This window comes from Zea mays, chromosome 4, assembly GCF_902167145.1.
Source record: "Zea mays cultivar B73 chromosome 4, Zm-B73-REFERENCE-NAM-5.0, whole genome shotgun sequence".
NCBI classification, from domain to species: Eukaryota; Viridiplantae; Streptophyta; class Magnoliopsida; order Poales; family Poaceae; genus Zea; species Zea mays.
This window is the reverse complement of record NC_050099.1, coordinates 6,598,162-6,619,185: the sequence shown is the minus strand read 5'-3', so window position 1 is coordinate 6,619,185 and position 21,024 is coordinate 6,598,162. Positions and strand designations below refer to the sequence as shown.

At 40.0% G+C, this 21,024-nt stretch overlaps 2 protein-coding genes and 2 pseudogenes across 4 annotated transcripts; all 4 read right to left on the bottom strand.

The window, feature by feature from the left end:
- Nucleotides 1–3,895: 3,895 nt before the first annotated feature.
- z1A1_9 (alpha zein pseudogene) lies at nucleotides 3,896–4,231 on the bottom strand (annotated as a pseudogene). The gene has a single exon (NR_153780.1). The product of NR_153780.1 is annotated as an alpha zein pseudogene (transcript).
- A 2,860-nt stretch (nucleotides 4,232–7,091) lies between these two features.
- On the bottom strand, nucleotides 7,092–8,454 carry z1A1_8 (alpha zein pseudogene; annotated as a pseudogene). The gene has a single exon (NR_152427.1). The product of NR_152427.1 is annotated as an alpha zein pseudogene (transcript).
- A 6,867-nt stretch (nucleotides 8,455–15,321) lies between these two features.
- Nucleotides 15,322–16,166, bottom strand: z1A1_7 (alpha zein). Its single transcript, NM_001358020.1, has one exon. The coding sequence runs from the start codon at nucleotides 16,107–16,109 to the stop codon at nucleotides 15,405–15,407; it is 705 nt and encodes a 234-aa protein (NP_001344949.1). The 5' UTR covers nucleotides 16,110–16,166; the 3' UTR covers nucleotides 15,322–15,404.
- Nucleotides 16,167–19,783: 3,617 nt separating this feature from the next.
- On the bottom strand, nucleotides 19,784–20,628 carry z1A1_6 (alpha zein). Its single transcript, NM_001358021.1, has one exon. The coding sequence runs from the start codon at nucleotides 20,569–20,571 to the stop codon at nucleotides 19,867–19,869; it is 705 nt and encodes a 234-aa protein (NP_001344950.1). The 5' UTR covers nucleotides 20,572–20,628; the 3' UTR covers nucleotides 19,784–19,866.
- Nucleotides 20,629–21,024: the final 396 nt, after the last annotated feature.

Below are 21,024 nucleotides of genomic sequence, written 5' to 3'. Positions count from 1 at the left end.
ATGCATGTGTGCAAGATTCCAAGCCGACCCTAAGGAAGCTCACCTTACGGCCGTAAAACGAATCTTGAGATATTTAGTTCATACTCCTAAGTTTGGGCTTTGGTATCCTAGGGGATCCACATTTGATTTGATTGGTTATTCGGATGCCGATTGGGCGGGGTGTAAAATTAATAGAAAGAGCACATCGGGGACTTGCCAGTTCTTGGGAAGATCCCTGGTGTCTTGGGCTTCAAAGAAGCAAAATTCTGTAGCTCTTTCTACCTCCAAAGCCGAGTATATTGTCGCAGGACATTGTTGCGCGCAATTGCTTTGGATGAGGCAAACCCTTAGGGACTATGGTTACAAATTAACCAAAGTTCCTCTTCTATGTGATAATGAGAGTGCAATCCGCATGGCGGATAATCCCGTTGAGCATAGCCGCACTAAACACATAGCCATTCGGTATCATTTTCTAAGGGATCACCAACAAAAGGGAGATATCAAGATTGCATATATTAACACCAAGGAACAATTAGCCGATATCTTTACCAAGCCACTAGATGAACAAACTTTTAACAAACTTAGGCATGAGCTAAATATTCTTGATTCTAGGAATTTCTTTTGATGTCTTGCATACATAGCTCATAAATATACCTTTGATCATGTCTCTTTTATATGCCATGACTAATGTGTTTTCAAGTGAATTTCAAACCAAGTCATAGGTGTATTGAAAGGAAATTTGAGTCTTCGGCGAAGACAAAGGCTTCCACTCCACTCCATAACTCACCCTTCGCCGTCGCTGCGAGCAACTCTTCGTCTTTGGTATAATCTTCACTCATATTTTGTTTGCCAAAGGGGAGAAAGTAGTTACAAGGGCTTATATTTCACTCAAGTATCCATTTTTGGCGATTCATGCCAAAGGGGGAGAAAGTATTAGCCCAAAGCAAAAGGACCGCACCACCACCTAATTTTAAAATCATGATTTTCAAATTGGTATCTTGTTGTGTTCAAAAAGGGGGAGAAAGAGTACTTTCAAAATTGATGTCTTAAAACCCTCTTGAACACTAAGAGGAGGATCTTTATTAAGGGGGAGTTTTGTTTTAGTCAAAGGAAAAGCATTTGAAACAGGGGGAGAAAATTTCAAATCTTGGAAATGCTTCTCAAAACCTTATTCATTTACCTTTGACTATTTGCAAAAGAACTTTGAAAAGGATTTACAAAAGAATTTGCAAAAACAAAACATGTGGTGCAAGCGTGGTCCAAAATGTTAAAAATAAAGAAACAATCCATGCATATCTTATGAAAATTTATATTGGCTCAATTCTAAGTAACCTTTGCACTTACAATTATGCAAATTAGTTTAATTATGCACTTCTATATTTGCTTTGGTTTGTGTTGGCATCAATCACCAAAAAGGGGGAGATTGAAAGGGAATTAGGCTTACATCTATTTCCTAATTGATTTTGGTGGTTGAATTGCCCAACACAAATAATTGGACTAACTAGTTTGCTCTAGTCCATAAGTTTACAGGTGCCAGAGGTTCACAATAAGCCAATAAAAAGACCAAGAAAAGGGTTCAAACAAAGAGAGCAAAGGACAACCCAAAGGCACCCTGGTCTGGCGCACCGGACTGTCCGGTGTGCCACCGGACAGTGTCCGGTGCACCAGGGCACTCGAGGCTGAACTCTTCACCTTCGGGAAATTCAGAGGGCGCTCCGCTATAATTCACCGGACTTTTCGGTGAGTCACCAGACAGTGTCCGGTGCACACCGGACTGTCCGGTGTGCCAGCGGAGCAACGGCTACTTCGCGGGCAACGGTCGTCTGCAACTACATTAAATGCGCTACAGTGCGCACCAGAGTCAGAGCACGCGCGGGAGGCGCACCGGACACTCTACAATGCATGTCCGGTGCACCACCGGACAGTCCAGAGGCCCCACAAGTCAGAACTCCAACGGTCGATAGCCAACGGTCTGCTGACGTGGCTGGCGCATCGGACAGTGTCCGGTGGCGCACCGGACTATCCGGTGCGCCATGCGACAGCACACTTCCAACAACCATATTTTGGTGGTTGGGGCTATAAATACCCCAACCACCCCACATTCAATGGCATCCAAGTTTCTACACTTCTACACCTTACAAGAGCTCTAGCATTCAATACAAGACACACCAAAGAGATCAAATCCTCTCCCAACTCCACACAAAGCTTTAGTGATTAGCGAGAGAGATTTGTTGTGTTCATTTGAGCTCTTGCGCTTGGATTGCTTCTTTTCTTCATTCATTCTTGTGATTCACTCAATTGTAACCAAGGCAAGAGACACCAATTGTGTGGTGGTCCTTGCGGGGACTTTGTGTCCCGTTTGATTGAGAAGGAGAAACTCACTCGGTCTAAGTGACCGTTTGAGAGAGGAAAAGGGTTGAAAGAGACCCGGTCTTTGTGACCACCTCAACGGGGAGTAGGTTTGCAAGAACCGAACCTCGGTAAAACAAATCATCGTGTCTCGCTCTTTATTCGCTCACGATTTGTTTTGCGCCCTCTCTCGGACTCGCTTATATTTCTAACGCTAACCCGGCTTGTAGTTGTGATTAAGTTTGTAAATTTCAGATTCGCCCTATTCACCCCCCTCTAGGCGACTTTCACTGGGAAGTGGTTGGTGGCTATAAATACAACCCCAACCACCTCCATTCAAAACATCCAAGCATCCCATTCACTCGCATTCAATACATGAGCAAGTACTCCATCCCAGGACACATTCAAAGCTTCCAAGTCTCTCCATGTGCGATAATTGTGACTAGTGATCATTAGTACTTAGTGCCTTGGGAAGTCTAGAGAGAGTGTGATCCGGTGTTTCATTTGTTGCTTGGCTTTCTTAACCGTGCTTTCTTCACCTCCTTCTAAAACTCTCATGTGACTTGTAAAGCTAGCAAGAGACACCTAAGTGTGTGGTGATCCTTGCAGGGTCTAAGTAACCTTTGAGATTAAGGATAAGCACTCAACTAGTCTAAGTGACTGTTTGAGAGAGGGAAAGGGTTGAAAGAGACCCGACCTACATGGCCTCCTCAACAGGGAGTAGTTTCTTTGGAACTAAAACTTGGGAAATAAATTGTTGTGTTCATTTGATTCTTCCTCTCCCCTCTCTCTAAGTTCTCTTGCTTACATTCTTTTTGAGTTTGCTCCCAAAGTTATCTGCATTGATCGAGCAACTCATAGCAAGAAGAACTCTCCTTTGATTTTTTATTACTCATTTCTAATCCTAACCCTGGGTAAAGTTTGTGTTCAAAGTTTGTAATTTTTAGGTTTTGCCTATTTACCCCCCTCTAGGCGACTTTCGCTGACCCGCAGGATCCTCCACACACTACTATGGAGATGTCAGTGACAGACTAGCTACAGGGGGCCATATGATGAACGAGCGAGACGATACATCATACCAAGAGTACGGCTACGCACGACCCTACAAAGAACATGCACGACGACTCGGAGGAGCCGATCTCACACACACACTCTCTCTCTCTCTCTCTCGTAGAAAACAGATCTCCTCTGTAAGGTCCAACCCTTGAACTATAAAAGGGCAGTATAAAAGGGTAGGCCCTCTTTCCTCTAAGGACACAAGAAAACTTGCTATAACACGCTTCAAAGCAATACTATGATCAACACTAAACTAGACTACGCAGAAATCCTAAACTAGTATAACCCCTGTGTCTCAGTTCTTCGCTGGGATCCCCACGATCCACCTTTCAGACTGAGTCCGTGCATGCATCCCCCACAAAATACAAATATATTGTCCCCCGGTTTTAGAAACCACGACACAACTATTACTAAGAGTAGATAGCAGGGTTTGCCAGCAGAAGTTGCTGTAGTTGTTGTGCCCTGATGCTTTGTGCCAACAAATGCACCAAAGATAATTGCTGTAATAGGGCTACCGGTTGTTGGACGAACAAGGGTGATAAAGGTAAGATGTTATTGAGATTGCATGTTGGATCATGTAGGGTTGAAGAATTGGGTTTTCACATACTGAATCCATTGTGGGTGAGAGGTATGGGGGAAGAAGGGAAGCTATAGGATCTTATGAGCATTGCAAGAAAATGGTCGCGCTAGAACCACTTGCAGAAAGAGCAAGGAGCATAAGGAGGGAACATATCTTGGCTGCCATTGTTGCTACTTTATTGCACTTTCTATGTTGCTAGTTTGTCTCAATAATATATGTGATGGATTACCTACTAATTTAAGAGATATCTACACATGTTAGTCCTTGTACTTGTGCAAGATTTTGCCAAAAGAATATTAATAAGATAAGCTAGAGATGACCTAGAATCTAGTTGGTTTTGACATTTAGTGACCACTTTGTTGGGTTATAATTTATACGTAAGCAACACAATCTCCATAAAATACAATAAACAAGTGGTTTTGACTCTTGGTATTTTCCAAATACATGGGTGACAATGGTGTGATGCATTACCTTTACACATATATAACGATATCCACATATGTGTTGCTTGGATGGGCTATTTTGCACTAGAAATTAATGGCACTATTCACCAATGTTAATTTTAGTTTGGTTAACTTGTGTAATAATCGGTTTAAAGAGTCACTCGATCCCCACCGATAGAAATTTAGGTACTTTTAGTTGCATTTTAATCTAGAAAGTTGGCCCTAATTTTTTGATGTCAATAGAAAGGTGCACATGTGATTTGAACCTAATGAATATGAACAAAATAAATAGTAACATAGTTTTAAGGCCCTCATAGGACTCAAACCTAACAGAGACATTGCCGTTGATATAGTCGTACTAGTTGTTGTAGTGCAGCTTAGTTGTTGTGTTGACTCAATCGCAATAAAAAACATTAGGAAGAAGCGAAGGAAGTAAGGAGTTGTTCTGATGATACTTCCCAAAAATGTTATTGTCGTCCTTCATCTGAGTAGATAAACACTTAGTCGTCATTCATTTCGGAGACCTACTCTCGTATAACTCGTGTGCGTAAGTGTTGTAATTGTTGTAATGGAGTACTCAACTGATAGTTGAGCAGTGGCAGAGAAGTGATTTGAGAGCAAATGATATGAGGGTGATTATATTGGCGAGTTAGGAAACCTAAATAGTCAGGGTGAGACCAGAGAACGAGAGAGTTAAAAGGGCACGTGAGATCATAGGTCAAGTAACTTTGTGTCATCAAGATATAACTTCTTAATTATGTTAAATTGTGAAAATTCTAGTGTTACTTTCACAAATGCTTGCGCTCTAACCACAACACCAGTTTATCAATCTATGTATCCACAACAACGCTACACCGCACCACGACCTTGACTGCGACCGTGCTGCACCACACCATGCCTCACTTCGCCACGCACACCTTGTCTCGGCGGAGGCGGCGCTGGCATGAGTGTGACACGCCTTTACCTTTTCCTCAACCACTCAAGGAATACAAATATGTCACAACTATCCATATGGTGCTAAAGCATCATACATAGTTTGTTTAATCTTGTCTTTCAAAATTATTAAACACTTTAAATGGGTCAAGCCAATAAAATATTAACATTCCCCACCAAAATCTAAACCACATATTGGACAAACTCAAATCCACTACTCTTTGATATATCATGGTCTTGGTGGAGGCTATTAAGTTGACCATCCATCTAGAACATGGGTTATACATTCACATCTGAACAATGGACTATGCTTTGAATTAACGGTTTTGCATGAAGTGAGTTTCACCAAAGTTCTTATCTGATACTAGATTGTTACAAGCATCCCCTTGGTTTGAAGCATAGAAGTCACATTTCTAGGCCTTTCAGGTGTATATAAAGATTTCCCAAATATCATAGACTATGAATAGCAGTCAAACTCATATAGGTGTGTTCCTTCTAGGATGTTCTATAAGATAACATCCCTGCTTAGATAAATCACTCCGATCATATTAAGATTTTAGTTAGCCTACGATACATCAAAGGAGAAATATGCATATCAAATTACCTAGATTTTATTTAAGGAGTCTCTCCATCAGTCATTCTCTATCTTGTTTCACCATTCTACTTCACGAGATCTCCAATCACATAGAACATGCTACCACTAAGGAATGGCATTAAGAGGGTCTCAAGCCCATCTTACACGATGCACCATCTATCACATTATGGACAAACCTTCTCTAAATCGACCTACCAAATTCTTAGATGTATGGACATAGTCCAACACAATTACTCTAGAGATTCTTAGTGTTCTAATAGTTTCAATCGCTTTTTGACATGCTTTGTAGAATTCATGTTATCCTTAGAACTGTTCACTTTGATTACGACTATTTGATTATCATAGATCATAGAGATAACCACTATTAGTTTTCAACTACTGGTAAATCCATAAGGAGTTCAAGAAGCCACTTAGCTTCAACTATGGTAGTATCTTATGTTGCCAGTTCTACTTGTTTTGTTGATCTTGTTAAGATGGTATACTTACAAGACTTCCATGAAACTATCACACCTCCAAGCAAGCACACATATCCACTTGTGGCATAAATCTCGTCACCATCAGATATCTTGTTTGCATCATTGTAACACTCTGGTACCCTTAGGTGCCTGGTATAGTAAATTACATTACTCATAGTCCCTTTTAGGTAGCGCAATACCCTCTCTAGGGCTTGCCATGATCATCCCCTACATTGTATACAAATCGACTAAGTTTAATCATAGCAATGAGATATTAGGCCTCGTTGGATTAGCCAAATACACGAGAAGACCATGATTTGATAGTATCTCATTTGATTCTATGCGATTATATCATTTTCCTTAACAACACGCTTGTGTCATAAGTAATTTGACCAGATGTGTAGTTACTATATCCAAAACAACTAAATGTCTTTTCAACCTAATAGGATTCACAAGAGTTACCCCCTATTTCCTCCTTCTCCCAACATCTTTATGTTAAGAACAACATTAGCCTCTCCAAAATCATTTATTTCAAAGTTACCACACAAAGAGTATTTTACTTCCTCGATAATATTAACATCATTACAAAAGATTAATATATCATCCAAATATAAAAAACAGGTCATGCCATCCCTCCTCTCAAACTAGCAATAGACACATTTATCAGCTTCATTTACAACAAATTTAGCCAAAGTCAGAACTTCATAAAATTTCTCATGTGCTTAGGTGCTTGTTTTAAACCATACAATTGTAATAACTTAAACACATTTTCCTCTTTGCCATTTCCTATAAAACCACTAGGCTAGTCATTGTAGATCAGTTCCTTATGCTCTCCTTTTAGGTCACTTAGATGTTAGCTAGATTGAGATGGCAGTCACAATTGGTATGTTCTTCCATAACAATCCAAGGCAAATAATTATTTTTCTACCCTAGCTCATTACGTGAAACAAGCCCTCATATCTATAGCACCACACAACTAAAAGCACATACAATATCAATAGGTTCACAAAACGTATGTGTGACACGTTTCCATCGACGTGTCTAACAGAGCACATTCTGCATGGCTATAGGGTCCCACCTAACAAAGTACATATTTTTGGAGATTATACCGTCCTCATCATATTTGTGCGTGCTAATGCTCAACTACCCGAGTATCACACCTCAACAATGATTTATACCTCATTACTCCCGTTCTTAGAGCAACATAATTATCAACCACATTTGGAGACTAGTAGCACATAAGAATCTAGAAATATACTTTCTTATTTCTGGGAAGCCACAAACATCAGCCAAAAACTTCATTATTGAACTATAACCCATAAGAAATATAAAAGAGGGCGCCACCAATGATGGGTTGTTGGTAGAACACTATTGGGTTTGTCAAAGCAAGTTGGATGAATGGCAACAATTGTTGTAGTTGTAAGAGGGTGCCGACGTTAGCCACAGCTTGCAGGTAGAACGACATCAACTGTGGTTGTGTCAAGAAGGTAGCAGGGCTCGCAACAGCTAGCTGGTTTCATGGTATTAGTTGTTGCTGTTGTAAATAAGCAACAGAGTTCAATGCAGCCAGTTAGTCGAATGGAAGAAATTGTTGGGGGTAGGCAGCAGCTAGCTGGGTGAATGGAAGTTGTTGTTGTTGTTGCAAATAAGCAGCAGAGTTCAGTGCAGCCAGTTGGTTGAATGGAAGAAACTATTGTTGCTGAGAGTAGGCAACAAGGTTTGTCAGCACAGGTTGTTGTAGTTGTTGTGCCTTGATGCTTTGTTCCAACAAATGCACCAAAGGTAATTGTTGTAACAGGGCTGGCGGTTGTTGGAGGAACAAGGGTGATAAAGGTAAGATGCTTGCTGTGATTGCCTGTTGGATCCTATAGGGTTGAAGAATTGGGTTTTCACATACTGAAGATGTCGCTGGTGAGAGGTATGAGGGAAGAAGGGAAGCAATTGGATCTTGTGAGCATTGCAGAAAATTGGTCGCGTTAGCAGCACTTGCAGAAAGAGCAAGGAGCATAAGGAGGCAAAATATTTTGACTGCCAGTTTTGCTACACTATTGCGCTTTGTGTGATGGATTACCTACTAATCTAAGAGATTTTTATACACATCTCAGTCCTTGTGCTTGTGCAAGATTAATTTTGGATTTTGCAAAAATATCATTAGCAAGATAAGCTAGAGATGACCTGGTACCTAGTTGGTTTTGACATTTAGTGACCACTTTGTTGGGTTATAATTATATGTAAGCAAGATAATCTCCATAAAATACAATAAACAAGTTGTTTTTCTTCTTGGTATTTTCTAAATACATGGGTGACAATGGTGTGATGCATTACCTTTACACATGTGTAATGATAGCCACATATGTGTTGATTTGTTGGGCTATTTTGCACTAGAAAAAAATCATGACACTATTCACACATGTTTAATCTTGTCTTTTGAAAGTATTAAATACCTTAAATGGGCCAAGCCCATAAAATATTAAAATTCCCCACCAAAATCTAAACCACATATTAGACAAACTCAAATCCACTACTCTTTGAGATATCAGGGTTTTGGTGGAGGCTGTTAAGTTGACCATCCATCTAGAACAGGGATTACACATTCACATCTAAACAATGAACTATGCCTTAAATTGACAATTTTGCGTTAAGTGAGTTTTACCAATGTTCTTATCTTGTACTAGACTGTTACAAGCACCCCCTTGGTTTGAAGCATATAAGTCAAACTTCAAGCCTTTCATGAGTATATAAAGATTACCACACATGATAGACTATGACTAACATGCAAACTCATATAGGTGTGTTCTTTCTAGGATGTTCTGTAAGATAACATCCCTGCTTAGATAAGTCACTCAAATCATATTAAGATTTTAGTTCGCCTACAATACATCAAATGAGAAATGTGCATCTCAAATTATCAAGATTTTATTTAAGGAGTCTCTCCATCAGTCATTCTCTAGCTTGTTTCACCATTCTACTTTATGGGATCTCCAATCACATAGAAACTGCTACCACTATGGATTGACATTAAGTGGGTCTCAAGCCCATATTCCTCGATGCACCTTGAATCATATTATGTGACAAATCTTCTGTAAACTGGCATACCAAATTCGATGTATGGATATAGTCCAACATAATTAATCTAGAGTTTCTTAGTGTTTTAACAGTTTCAACCATTTTTACATGCTTTGTAGACATCATGTTAACTTTAGAACTGTTTACTTCGATTACAAATGTTTGATTATTGTAGCTCATAGAGATAACCAGTATTGGTTTTTCAACTACTGGTAAATCCGTAAGGAGTTCACGGAGCCAATCAACTTCAACTTTGGTAGTATATAATGTTGTGAGTTCTACTTCTATTGTTGACCTTGTTAAGATGGTCTACTTACAAGACTTCCATGAAACAATCACACCTCCAAGGAAGCACACAAGTCTACTTGTGGCATAAATCTAATCAACATCAGATATCCTATTTGCATGACTATAACACTCTGGTACTCTTAGGTGCCTAGTATAGTAAATGACATTACTCATATCCCTTTGAGAAAGCGCAATACCCTCTCTAGGGCATGTCATGATCCTCCCCTAGATTGGAGACAAGGCAACTGAGTTTGCTCATAACAAATCAGATATGAGACATCGTTGGGCTTGCCAAATATATGAGAAGACCATGATTTGACAATATCTCAATTGATCATATGCAATTATATGATTTTTCCTTAATAACACACTTGGGTCATAAGTTGTTGGACCAGACGTGTAATCACTATATCCAAAGCGACTCAGCGACTTTTCAACCTAATAGGATTGCACAAGAGTAACCCTCTATTTCCTCCTTCTCTCAACATCTCTTTGTTAAGAACAACATTAGCCTCTCCCAGATTGTTTATTTCTAAGTTACTAGACAAAAATTACTTTACTTCTTCTATCATATTAACATCGTTACAAAAGGTTAATATTTTGTCCACATATAAAAAGGTCATACCTTCGCCCCTGTCAAACTGGTAATGGACACATTTATCAACTTCATTTACAACAAATTTAGCCAAAGTCAGAACTTTATCGATTTTCTCATGTGCTTTGGTGCTTGTTTTAAACCAAACAATTATTTTAAACACCTTTTCCTCTTTACCATTTGATATAAAACCACTAGGCTAGTCAATGTAGATCTGTTCCTTAAGCTCTCCATTTGGGAAAGCAGTCTTAACATTCATCTGATGAACGATAAGACCATGCGAGGCAGCCAAAAAAAGTAACACATGTATGGCCATTTGAAGGGAAACAAGTGAATAAGTATCGAAATAATCTCTCCCCTATTTTTGGTATAACCCTTTGCCATAAGTCTCGCCTTAAAATTCCCAATAAAATCATTAGGCACGAGTAATTAGTTTTTTTATCCCTTCCTCTTACATATAAATGTTTCATATTCAAGGGCGCATGTTTCAGTATTTGCGCTGTACTGACAAGCCATTCATGTCTTATTTTGTCTGAGATTTCTTCTAGATGCCATTCTTAGACAAAGGTGTCGTCGTTCGTCCAATTACCACCATGTTCCTTTCATCGTCACAACTTCGCTTATGAACTTCTTCGATGATAACTAATCTTGGTTTTGTCGATTAGACTAAAGCAGTATGACAAAGGTCATGGGGGGAAGGTCGTAATCCTTCGAACCATGCTAATTCATTTGTCCTAAAATAGCAATTAAAAATTGTTTTTTATCATCTGGGCCCTTTGGCTGGATAATCGTATATAATTTACCCAAGATATAATGGTTACAATAGTGAAGTCAGCGGCCGATAGAAATTAGTCTACACCAATTCTGACATTTTCATCTCAAGCAACATCCTAGTCTCCTAGAGTGGTCCCTATTTGCCATGTAGAACAAAGAGGCATTAGTCTAAGCATATTTACAATCAAGCAATTACGGAAAGTTAGCATGATTATCGTCGACCAACCATAATGTCTAAATATATTAAGCTCATAAATATTGATTATTGTCTTGTTAATTTTGTATTTATTATGTATATTTAGTATATTAGTTTGGTAAATCTAGTTATTATGGAATATTTATGGTTAGTTTTTAAGCTAGATAGAATGTTATATCTTACTAGTAATAAATATTAGTGTTTTAATAAAATATGGTAATATAAAAGCACATATAATATCAACAGGTTCACAAAACGTATGCGTCACACGTTTCCATCGGCATGCCTAACGTAGCACATTCTGCAAGGCTATAGGGTCCCACCTAACAAAGTACACATTTTGGGAGATTATACCATCCTCGTCATGTTTGTGTGTGTTAATGCTCAATTAACCGAGTAGCACACCACAACGATGATTTATACTTCATTACTGCTGATCTTAAACTCCGCCTATGTTGATTGGAAGACTTCCTTGAGTCGTTTCAACATAGCCGGTCCCAAGCCCGGTAAAGGAGGAGGGTTGTGTTAGGTCCGGCAAACCAACGTAAAAAACCAGCCAAATCTTATGGAGATGAAACCACAAAGAAAACCGTTGGGGCGTAACCCTCTTAGCGACGCGCCATATCGGAACCCGGGTATGGTGTTAAATGAGCAAGGGCCGGGTCGTCACCCCTCAAGTGACGCGCTGTCTCTTGATCTGGAGCCGGTGATAAGTGAGCAAGGATCGGGTCGTCGCATCCTTAGTGGCGCGCTACATCGGCGCCCGGGTGTAGTGAAAAATGAGCAAGGGTCTTTGCATCTTCCTCGGCGGGTGCGAAGGGTAAGGAAGCTAGTCGAGCCAACTAGGGTCCGTGTAGGCAGTTGGAACGTAGGTTCCTTAACAGGTAAGTTACGAGAAATAGTTGACGTTGCGGTGAGGAGACGGGTAAATATTTTATGCGTTCAAGAGACCAAGTGGAAGGGACAGAAGGCGAAGGAAGTGAAAGGTACAGGTTTCAAGTTGTGGTACACGGGGACTGCAACAAACAAGAATGGAGTAGGCGTCTTGATCGACAAGAGCCTCAAAGATGGGGTAGTAGATGTTAAGAGGGTAGGAGATAGAATCATCCTAGTCAAGCTGGTCATTGGAGACTTGGTTCTCAATGTTATCAGCGCGTATGCTCCTCAAGTAGGCCTTAATGAGAACTCAAAGAGAGAGTTCTGGGAAGGCCTAGAGGACATGGTTAGTAGTGTGCCAGTTGGCGAGAAGCTCTTCATAGGAGGAGATCTCAATGGCCATGTGGGTACATCTAGCACCAGTTTCGAGGGTGTACATGGAGGCTTCGGCTTTGGGACTAGGAATCAAGAAGGAGAGGAAATCCTGAACTTTGCCCTAGCCTATGACATGTTTATAGCAAACACTTTCTTTAAGAAGAGGCAATCCCACCTGGTGACCTTCAGTAGTGGCCAACACACTAGCCAGATTGATTTCGTCCTCTTGAGAAAAGAGGACAGGCATGCCTGCTTAGATTGCAAGGTTATACCTGGAGAGTGTGTGGTAACCCAACATAAGCTTGTCGTTGCTGACTTCCGTTTTAAGATTCGTTTACAACGAAATAAGCATAACAAGGTCACTAGAACAAAGTGGTGGAAGCTTAAAGGGGATGTGGCCCAAACTTTCAAGAAGAGAGTTATCGAGGAGGGCCCTTGGGCAGGAGAGGAAGACGCAAATATCATGTGGAGGAAGATGGCGACATGCATCCGAAAGATAGCTTCAGAAGAGTTTGGGTTGAGTCAAGGGAACAGAAGGGAAGTTAAAGACACTTGGTGGTGGAACGAAGATGTCCAAAAGGCTATCAAGGAGAAGAAAGATTGCTACAAACGCTTACATCATGACAAGTGTGCAGAAAACATAGAGAAGTACAGGATAGCGAAGAAGTCTGCAAAGCGAGCGGTTAGTAGAGCCCGGGGTCAAGCCTATGACGACCTTTATCAACGGCTGGACACAAAGCAGGGAGAAAAGGATATCTATAGGATGGCCAAGATTCGTGAAAGGAAGACAAGGGATGTCAACCAAGTCAAATGCATCAAGGACGAAGCAAACCAACTATTAGTGAAGAGTGAAGAGATCAAGAACAGATGGAAGGAGTACTTCAACAAATTGTTCAATGGAGGGAATGAGAGTGCTACAATAGAATTGGACGAACCATTCGATGACAACAACAGGGGTTTTGTACGAAGGATACAAGAATATGAAGTTAAGGAGGCGCTAAAAAGGATGAAGGTAGGAAAGGCGATGGGCCCTGATGGTATCCCTATCGAGGTATGGAGATGTCTTGGAGACATAGCGATAGTATGGCTGACTAAGCTTTTCAACACCATCTTTCGGGCAAACAGAATGCCCGACGAGTGGCGGCGGAGTACATTAGTACCAATCTTCAAGAACAAAGGAGATGTTCAAAGTTGTACTAATTACCGTGGAATTAAGCTCATGAGCCATACAATGAAGCTATGGGAGAGAGTCATTGAACACCGCCTGCGAAAGATGACGAGCGTGACCCAAAATCAGTTTGGTTTCATGCCCGGGAGATCAACTATGGAGGCCATTTTCTTACTAAGACAACTTATGGAGAGATTCAGAGAACAAAAGAAAGACCTGCATATGGTCTTCATAGACTTGGAGAAGGCTTATGACAAAGTACCTAGGAGTGTAATGTGGTGGGCCTTGGAAAAACACAAAGTAGCAACAAAGTACATTAATCTTATTAAAGATATGTACACTAATGTTGTGACAAGTGTCCGAACAAGTGATGGAGACACCGATGACTTTCCAATTAACATAGGACTACATCAAGGGTCGGCTTTGAGCCCTTATCTTTTCGCTTTGGTGATAGATGAGGTCACAAGGGACATACAAGGAGTTTTACCGTGGTGTATGCTTTTTGCCGATGATGTGGTACTTATTGAGGAGAGTAGGAGTGGTGTTTCTCAAAAGTTGGAATTGTGGAGGCAGACGCTGGAAGCAAAAGGTTTTAGGCTTAGTAGGTCTAAAACAGAGTATATGAAGTGTGATTTCAGTGCCATGGGGTATGAGGATGGCGATGTTAGTCTTGATGGGCAAGTGGTACCCAAGAAAGACACTTTTCGTTACTTAGGATCAATGCTTCAAAAGGAGGGAGACATCGATGAGGATGTCAGTCATAGAATTAAAGCCGGATGGTTGAAGTGGCGACAAGCTGCGGGTGTCTTATGCGACCACCGGGTGCCACGCAAACTAAAAGGCAAATTCTACAGGACAGCAATCCGGCCGGCTATGTTGTATGGAGCAGAATGTTGGCCCACTAAAAGACGACATGTCCAACAACTAAGTGTGGCAGAGATGCGTATGTTGCGCTGGATATGTGGCCACACAAGGAGAGATCGAGTCCGGAATGATGATATACGAGAGAGAGTAGGAGTGGCGCCAATTGAGGAGAAGCTTATGCAACATCGCTTGAGATGGTTTGGACATATCCAACGAAGACCTGAAGAGGCACCAGTGCATATCGGAATAATTAGGCGTCCCGAAAATGTGAAGAGAGGTAGAGGTCGACCAACTTTGACGTGGACAGAGGCTGTGAAGAGAGACCTGAAGGAGTGGAATATTGACAAAGAGCTCGCCGCAGATAGGAAGGGGTGGAAGTGTGCAATTCACGTGCCAGAACCCTGATTGATAGTTTCGCTTTTCCTCCTTAATCGTTTGACCTTTTCTTGTGTCCATTTTAGATCTTGCTGGTCCTTGTGGGTTTTATCTCTTTTATGTGTTTCCCCGTTTCGTTGTTTTCGGTTCTCCTTTGCCTTTGTTTCCCTTTTCTGTTCTTTGGGGGTTGAGCTCTGAGGTTTTCATACGGGGTTTCATCTCTAGCCTACCCCAACGTGCTTGGGACAAAAAGGCTTTGTTGTTGTTGTTGTTGTTGTTGTTGTTGTTGTTGTACTGCTGATCTTAGAGCAAAATAACTATCAACCACATTTGGAGACTAGAAGCACATAAGAATCTAGAAATGTACTTTCTTATTTCTGGGAAGCCACAAACATCAGACAAAAAACTTTATTATTGAACTATAACTCATAAGAAATCTAAAAGAGGGCACCACCAATGATGGGTTGTTGGTAGAACACTGCTAGGTTTGTCAAAGCAAGTTGGTTGAATGGCAGCAATTGTTGCAGTTGTAAGAGGGTGCCAGCGTTAGGCGCAGCGTGCTGGTAGAACGGCAACAACTGTGGTTGTGTCAAGAAGGTAGCAGGGCTCACACCAGCTAGCTGGCTGAATGGTAGTAGTTGTTGCTGCTGTAAATAAGCAGGAGAGTTCAATGCTGCCAGTTGGTTGAATGGAAGAAATTGCTGGGGGTAGGCAACAGGTAGCTGGCTGAATGGTAGTTGTTGTTGTTGCAAATAAGAAGCAGAGTTCAATGCAGCTAGTTGGTTGAATGGAAGAAACTGCTGTTGCTGAGAGTAGGCAGCAAGGTTTGCTAGCACAAGTTGTTGTAGTTGTTGTGCCCTGATGTTTTGTGCCAATAAATGCACCAAAGGTAACTGCTGTAATAGGGCTGATGATTGTTGGAGGAACAAGGGTGATAAAGGTAAGATGCCAGCTGCGATTGCCTGTTGGATCCTGTAGGGTTGAAGAATTGGGTTTTCACATACCGAAGACACCGCTGGTGAGAGGTACGGGGGAAGAAGGGAAGCTATAGGAGCTTGTGAGCATTGCGGGAAAATGGTCGCCGTAGCAGCACTTGCAGAAATACCAAGGAGCATAAGGAGGCAAAATATTTTGGCTGCCATTGTTGGTACACTATTGTGCTTTCTATGTTGCTAGTTGGTCTAAATAATATGTGCGATATATTAGCTACTAATTTAAGAGATATTTATACACATCTCAGTCCTTGTGCTTGTGCAAGATTAATTTTGGATTTTGCAAAAAGAATATTAGTAAGATAAGGTAGAGATGACATGATATCTAGTTGGTTTTGACGTTTAGTGATTACTTTGTTGGGTTATAATTTTATACGTAAGCAAGACAAACTTGATAAAATACAATAAATAAGTGGTTTTTCCTCTCGGTATTGTCCAAATACATGGGTGACAATAGTGTGATGCAATACCTTTACACATGTGTAACGATAGCCACATATGTGTTGCTTGGTTTGGCTATTTTCCACTAGAAAAAAAATCATGGCACGATTCACCAATGTTAATTTTAGTGTGGTTAACTTGTGTAATAATCGGTTTAAAGAATCACTCGATCCCCACCGATAGAAATTTATGTACTTTTAGTTTCATTTTAATCTAGAAAGTTGATACTAATTTTTTGATGCCAATAGAAAGGTGCCTATGTGATTTAAACATAATGAATATGTGCAAAATAAATAGTAACATATAAGGAAGACATTGCTAGTTGATATAGTCGTACTGGTTGTAATAGTGCAGTGTTGTTGCTGTGTCGACTCAATCACAACAAAAAACACTAGGAAGAAGCGAAGGAAGTAAGGAGTTGTGTCGCTGATATTTCCCTAGAACACGATTGTCGTCCTTCATCTAAGTAGATATTCATTTTGGAGGCCTGCTCTCATAGAACTCGTGTACGTAAGTGCTGTAATGGAGTACTCATCTGACAGTTGAGTTGTGACACAGAAGTATTCTAGAGCAAATGATAGGATGGTGTTTATATTGGCGAGTCAAGAGACTTAAATAGTCAGGGTGAGTCTAGAGAACGAGAGAGCTAAAAGGGCATGTGAGATCAATGGTCAGGTAACTCTGTGTCATCAAGATATAACTTCTTAATTAAGTTAAATTGTGAAAATTCTAGTGTTGCATTCAAAAACTCATGCACTCTAACTACAACAATAGTTTACCTATCTATCCACAACAGTGCTACACTGTGCCACGACCATGACTGCTATCGTGCTACACCATGCCATGCCTCACCTTGCAACGCCATGCCTCGTCTCGGCGGAGGCGGCGCACACGTGAGTGTGACACACCTTTACTTTTTTCTCAACCACTGAAGGAATATAGATAGGTCCATCTATATAAACCATGTAACTGTCCCATCGACCATCTGTACGGTGCTAAAGGATCATACATAGTTAGTTTAATCTTGTCTTTCAGAATTATTAAATACTTTAAATGAGCCAAGCCCGTAAACTTCATATTAGACAAATTCAAATCCACTACTCTTTGATATATAAGGGTTCTTGTTTGCTTGACAAAAATGAGCGGGTCCGTTAACTGGTAGGTTTCATCTAGTAAATGGCCGAATTGGCTCTTTCAACTATGGAGACTTTTGTAGAGGGATAAAAGTTCTTACTGTCAGCATAATTTCATAATTTTTTGTTGAGGAGTTAGGGAGATATCGAATTTTGAAGTTAACTATGCTGTTGTCTGAAACAGATTCAGTCAGTTATCTTGTCAGATGTTTTAGAACTTATAGATGGCAAAATTTAATTATCCATTGAATACCGAAGTTGTAGAGTATTTTGTGTAGAAACGTATAGAGTATTTGTTTGATATCACCACTGTTATAATTTTAAAGATAGAAATTAACAAACAACACTATTGTTGTTTGGCATGTGGTTCAGGGTGGGAGTCATTCCACCGGGTCTTGGTTTCAAGTGTAGGAGCGATTTGTTAATTGTTGGCAAATGTTTATGGAATATTTGTACTAAGTTTTAAGCCCCACAGCAGGTGTCTACACTCCGAATCATGCCTAGTACCTTTTTCTTCTTCGATGAAGGCAAGTGAATGTAGAGGTGGTTGCTACCGTTTTGACTTTGTTGTTTCATCGCATACACTCTAATATTCAGAATCATCGAATTCTTTCATAATTGAACTCTATGGTGATGCTTTACTTGATTGTATTATACTGATGCTTAAACATCATTGATGATGATGATGATTTGAGTATGACCCACGAGATTAATAAACACCCCTGAAGGTGAATGAAGTATTATTTGAGGTTTGTATTGTATCTGAAGGTAAACGAAGTATTATTTTAGGTTTGTATTGTATATGAAGGAAGTGAAGTATATTGATAAATGCAGCATGCCATATACATGTCATGATTCACTTGCATCTGAAGTTTTGTCGTGACCTATGGTCCGACCGTACCGGTACAACTTAGCATCGTACGTTGCCCGAGGAGGGGTACGATGCGGCTTCATACCCTTAGAGGTATGAAGGCAGAGGACATATGCATTGCATTCATATGCATTCATTGAAGTGATATTTGCAGATGGTGTGGTTTTATACTCTAAGAAGTATGAATGCAGAGGACTTAAACATTGCATTCCTATGCATACATTGAAGTGATATTTGCAGGTATTGATGACGCAGGGAAGTGTTATACAACCTATTGTGGTTGTTTGAGGAAATGAGATGGCATTGGTTATTTTGGGACTATTGAGTTCTATATCTACAAGTATTTCTGATCTCAATTGTGATCCCTTTAAAATGTTGATTAAATCAATTTTTTTGGTTTAAATATCTCGTCAAAACAATTTACTTGCTGAGATGTTTTCATCTCACTCTTGCATTACTCAATGCAGGTACTTGATTCATGTTGGGAATGAGGGAAGTAGCATCACGTCCACCTTCACTCTCATAATAACGCTGCCCAGGCACAACCATGATTTAATTAGAAACTTCTTGTCAACGATGTTTGTTTTTAACAAGTTGTGCACACTAGTTAATTCAGTTTATGTCGTTATGGTTATCTTCCCATTTCTAGCAGATTATTAATGTCTAGTATGTTTCCTTATCATGATATCTGTTTATACTCTGTTGCTTCCACGTTTATGCAAATTTTCAAAGGAGATGCTGTCGAAATTTTATATATGAAGGTTAGTTGTGTAGTTTAGTAGCATTTCGGGGTGTTTGTGGATCCCGGGGTGTTACACCATAATGGTCCCTATTTGCCATGTAGAACAAAGAGGCATTATTCTAAGCATATTTACAATCAAGCAATTACGGAAAGTTAGCATGATTATCGTCGACCAACCATAATGTCTAAATAAATTAAGCTCATAAATATTAATTATTGTCTTGTTAATTTTATATTTATTATGTATATTTAGTATATTAGTTTGGTAAATCTAGTTATTATGGAATATTTATGGTTAGTTTTTAAGCTAGATAGAATGTTATATCTTACTAGTAATAAATATTAGTATTTTAATAAAATATGGTAATATAAAAGCACATATAATATCAACAGATTCACAAAACGTATGTGTCACACGTTTCCATTGGCATGCCTAACGTAGCACATTCTGCAAGGCTATAGGGTCCCACCTAACAAAGTACACATTTTTGGAGATTATACCATCCTCGTCATGTTTGTGTGTGTTAATGCTCAATTAACCGAGTAGCACACCACAACGATGATTTATACTTCATTACTGCTAATCTTAGAGCAAAATAACTATCAACCACATTTGGAGACTAGAAGCACATAAGAATCTAGAAATGTACTTTCTTATTTCTGGGAAGCCACAAACATCAGACAAAAAACTTTATTATTGAACTATAACTCATAAGAAATCTAAAAGAGGGCACCACCAATGATGGGTTGTTGGTAGAATGCTGTTGGGTTTGTCAAAGCAAGTTGGTTGAATGGCAGCAATTGTTGCAGTTGTAAGAGGGTGCCAGCGTTAGGCGCAGCGTGCTGGTAGAACGGCAACAATTGTGGTTGTGTCAAGAAGGTAGCAGGGCTCACACCAGCTAGCTGGCTGAATGGTAGTAGTTGTTGCTGCTGTAAATAAGCAGGAGAGTTCAAAGCTGTCAGTTGGTTGAATGGAAGAAATTGCTGGGGGTAGGCAGCAGATAGCTGGCTGAATGGTAGTTGTTGTTGTTGCAAATAAGAAGCAGAGTTCAATGCAGCTAGTTGGTTGAATGGAAGAAACTGTTGTTGCTGAGAGTAGGCAGCAAGGTTTGCTAGCACAAGTTGTTGTAGTTGTTGTGCCCTGATGTTTTGTGCCAATAAATGCACCAAAGGTAACTGCTGTAATAGGGCTGATGATTGTTGGAGGAACAAGGGTGATAAAGGTAAGATGCCAGCTGCGATTGCCTGTTGGATCCTATAGGGTTGAAGAATTGGGTTTTCACATACCGAAGACACCGCTGGTGAGAGGTACGGGGGAAGAAGGGAAGCTATAGGAGCTTGTGAGCATTGTGGGAAAATGGTCGCCGTAGCAGCACTTGCAGAAAGACCAAGGAGCATAAGGAGGCAAAATATTTTGGCTGCCATTGTTGGTACACTATTGTGCTTTCTATGTTGCTAGTTGGTCTCAATAATATGTGTGATATATTAGCTACTAATTTAAGAGATATTTATACACATCTCAGTCCTTGTGCTTGTGCAAGATTAATTTTGGATTTTGCAAAAAGAATATTAGTAAGATAAGGTAGAGATGACATGGTATCTAGTTGGTTTTGACATTTAGTGATTACTTTGTTGGGTTATAATTTATACGTAAGCAAGACAAACTTGATAAAATACAATAAATAAGTGGTTTTTCCTCTCGGTATTGTCCAAATACATGGGTGACAATGGTGTGATGCAATACCTTTACACATGTGTAACGATAGCCACATATGTGTTGCTTGGTTTGGCTATTTTCCACTAGAAAAAATCATGGCACGATTCACCAATGTTAATTTTAGTGTGGTTCACTTGTGTAATAATCGGTTTAAAGAATCA

What these genes read in the sequence shown, in the direction of transcription:
- z1A1_6 (NM_001358021.1), bottom strand. Translation starts at nt 20,571, where the DNA reads ATGGCAGCCAAAATATTTTGCCTCCTTATGCTCCTTGGTCTTTCTGCA.
- z1A1_7 (NM_001358020.1), bottom strand. Translation starts at nt 16,109, where the DNA reads ATGGCAGCCAAAATATTTTGCCTCCTTATGCTCCTTGGTATTTCTGCA.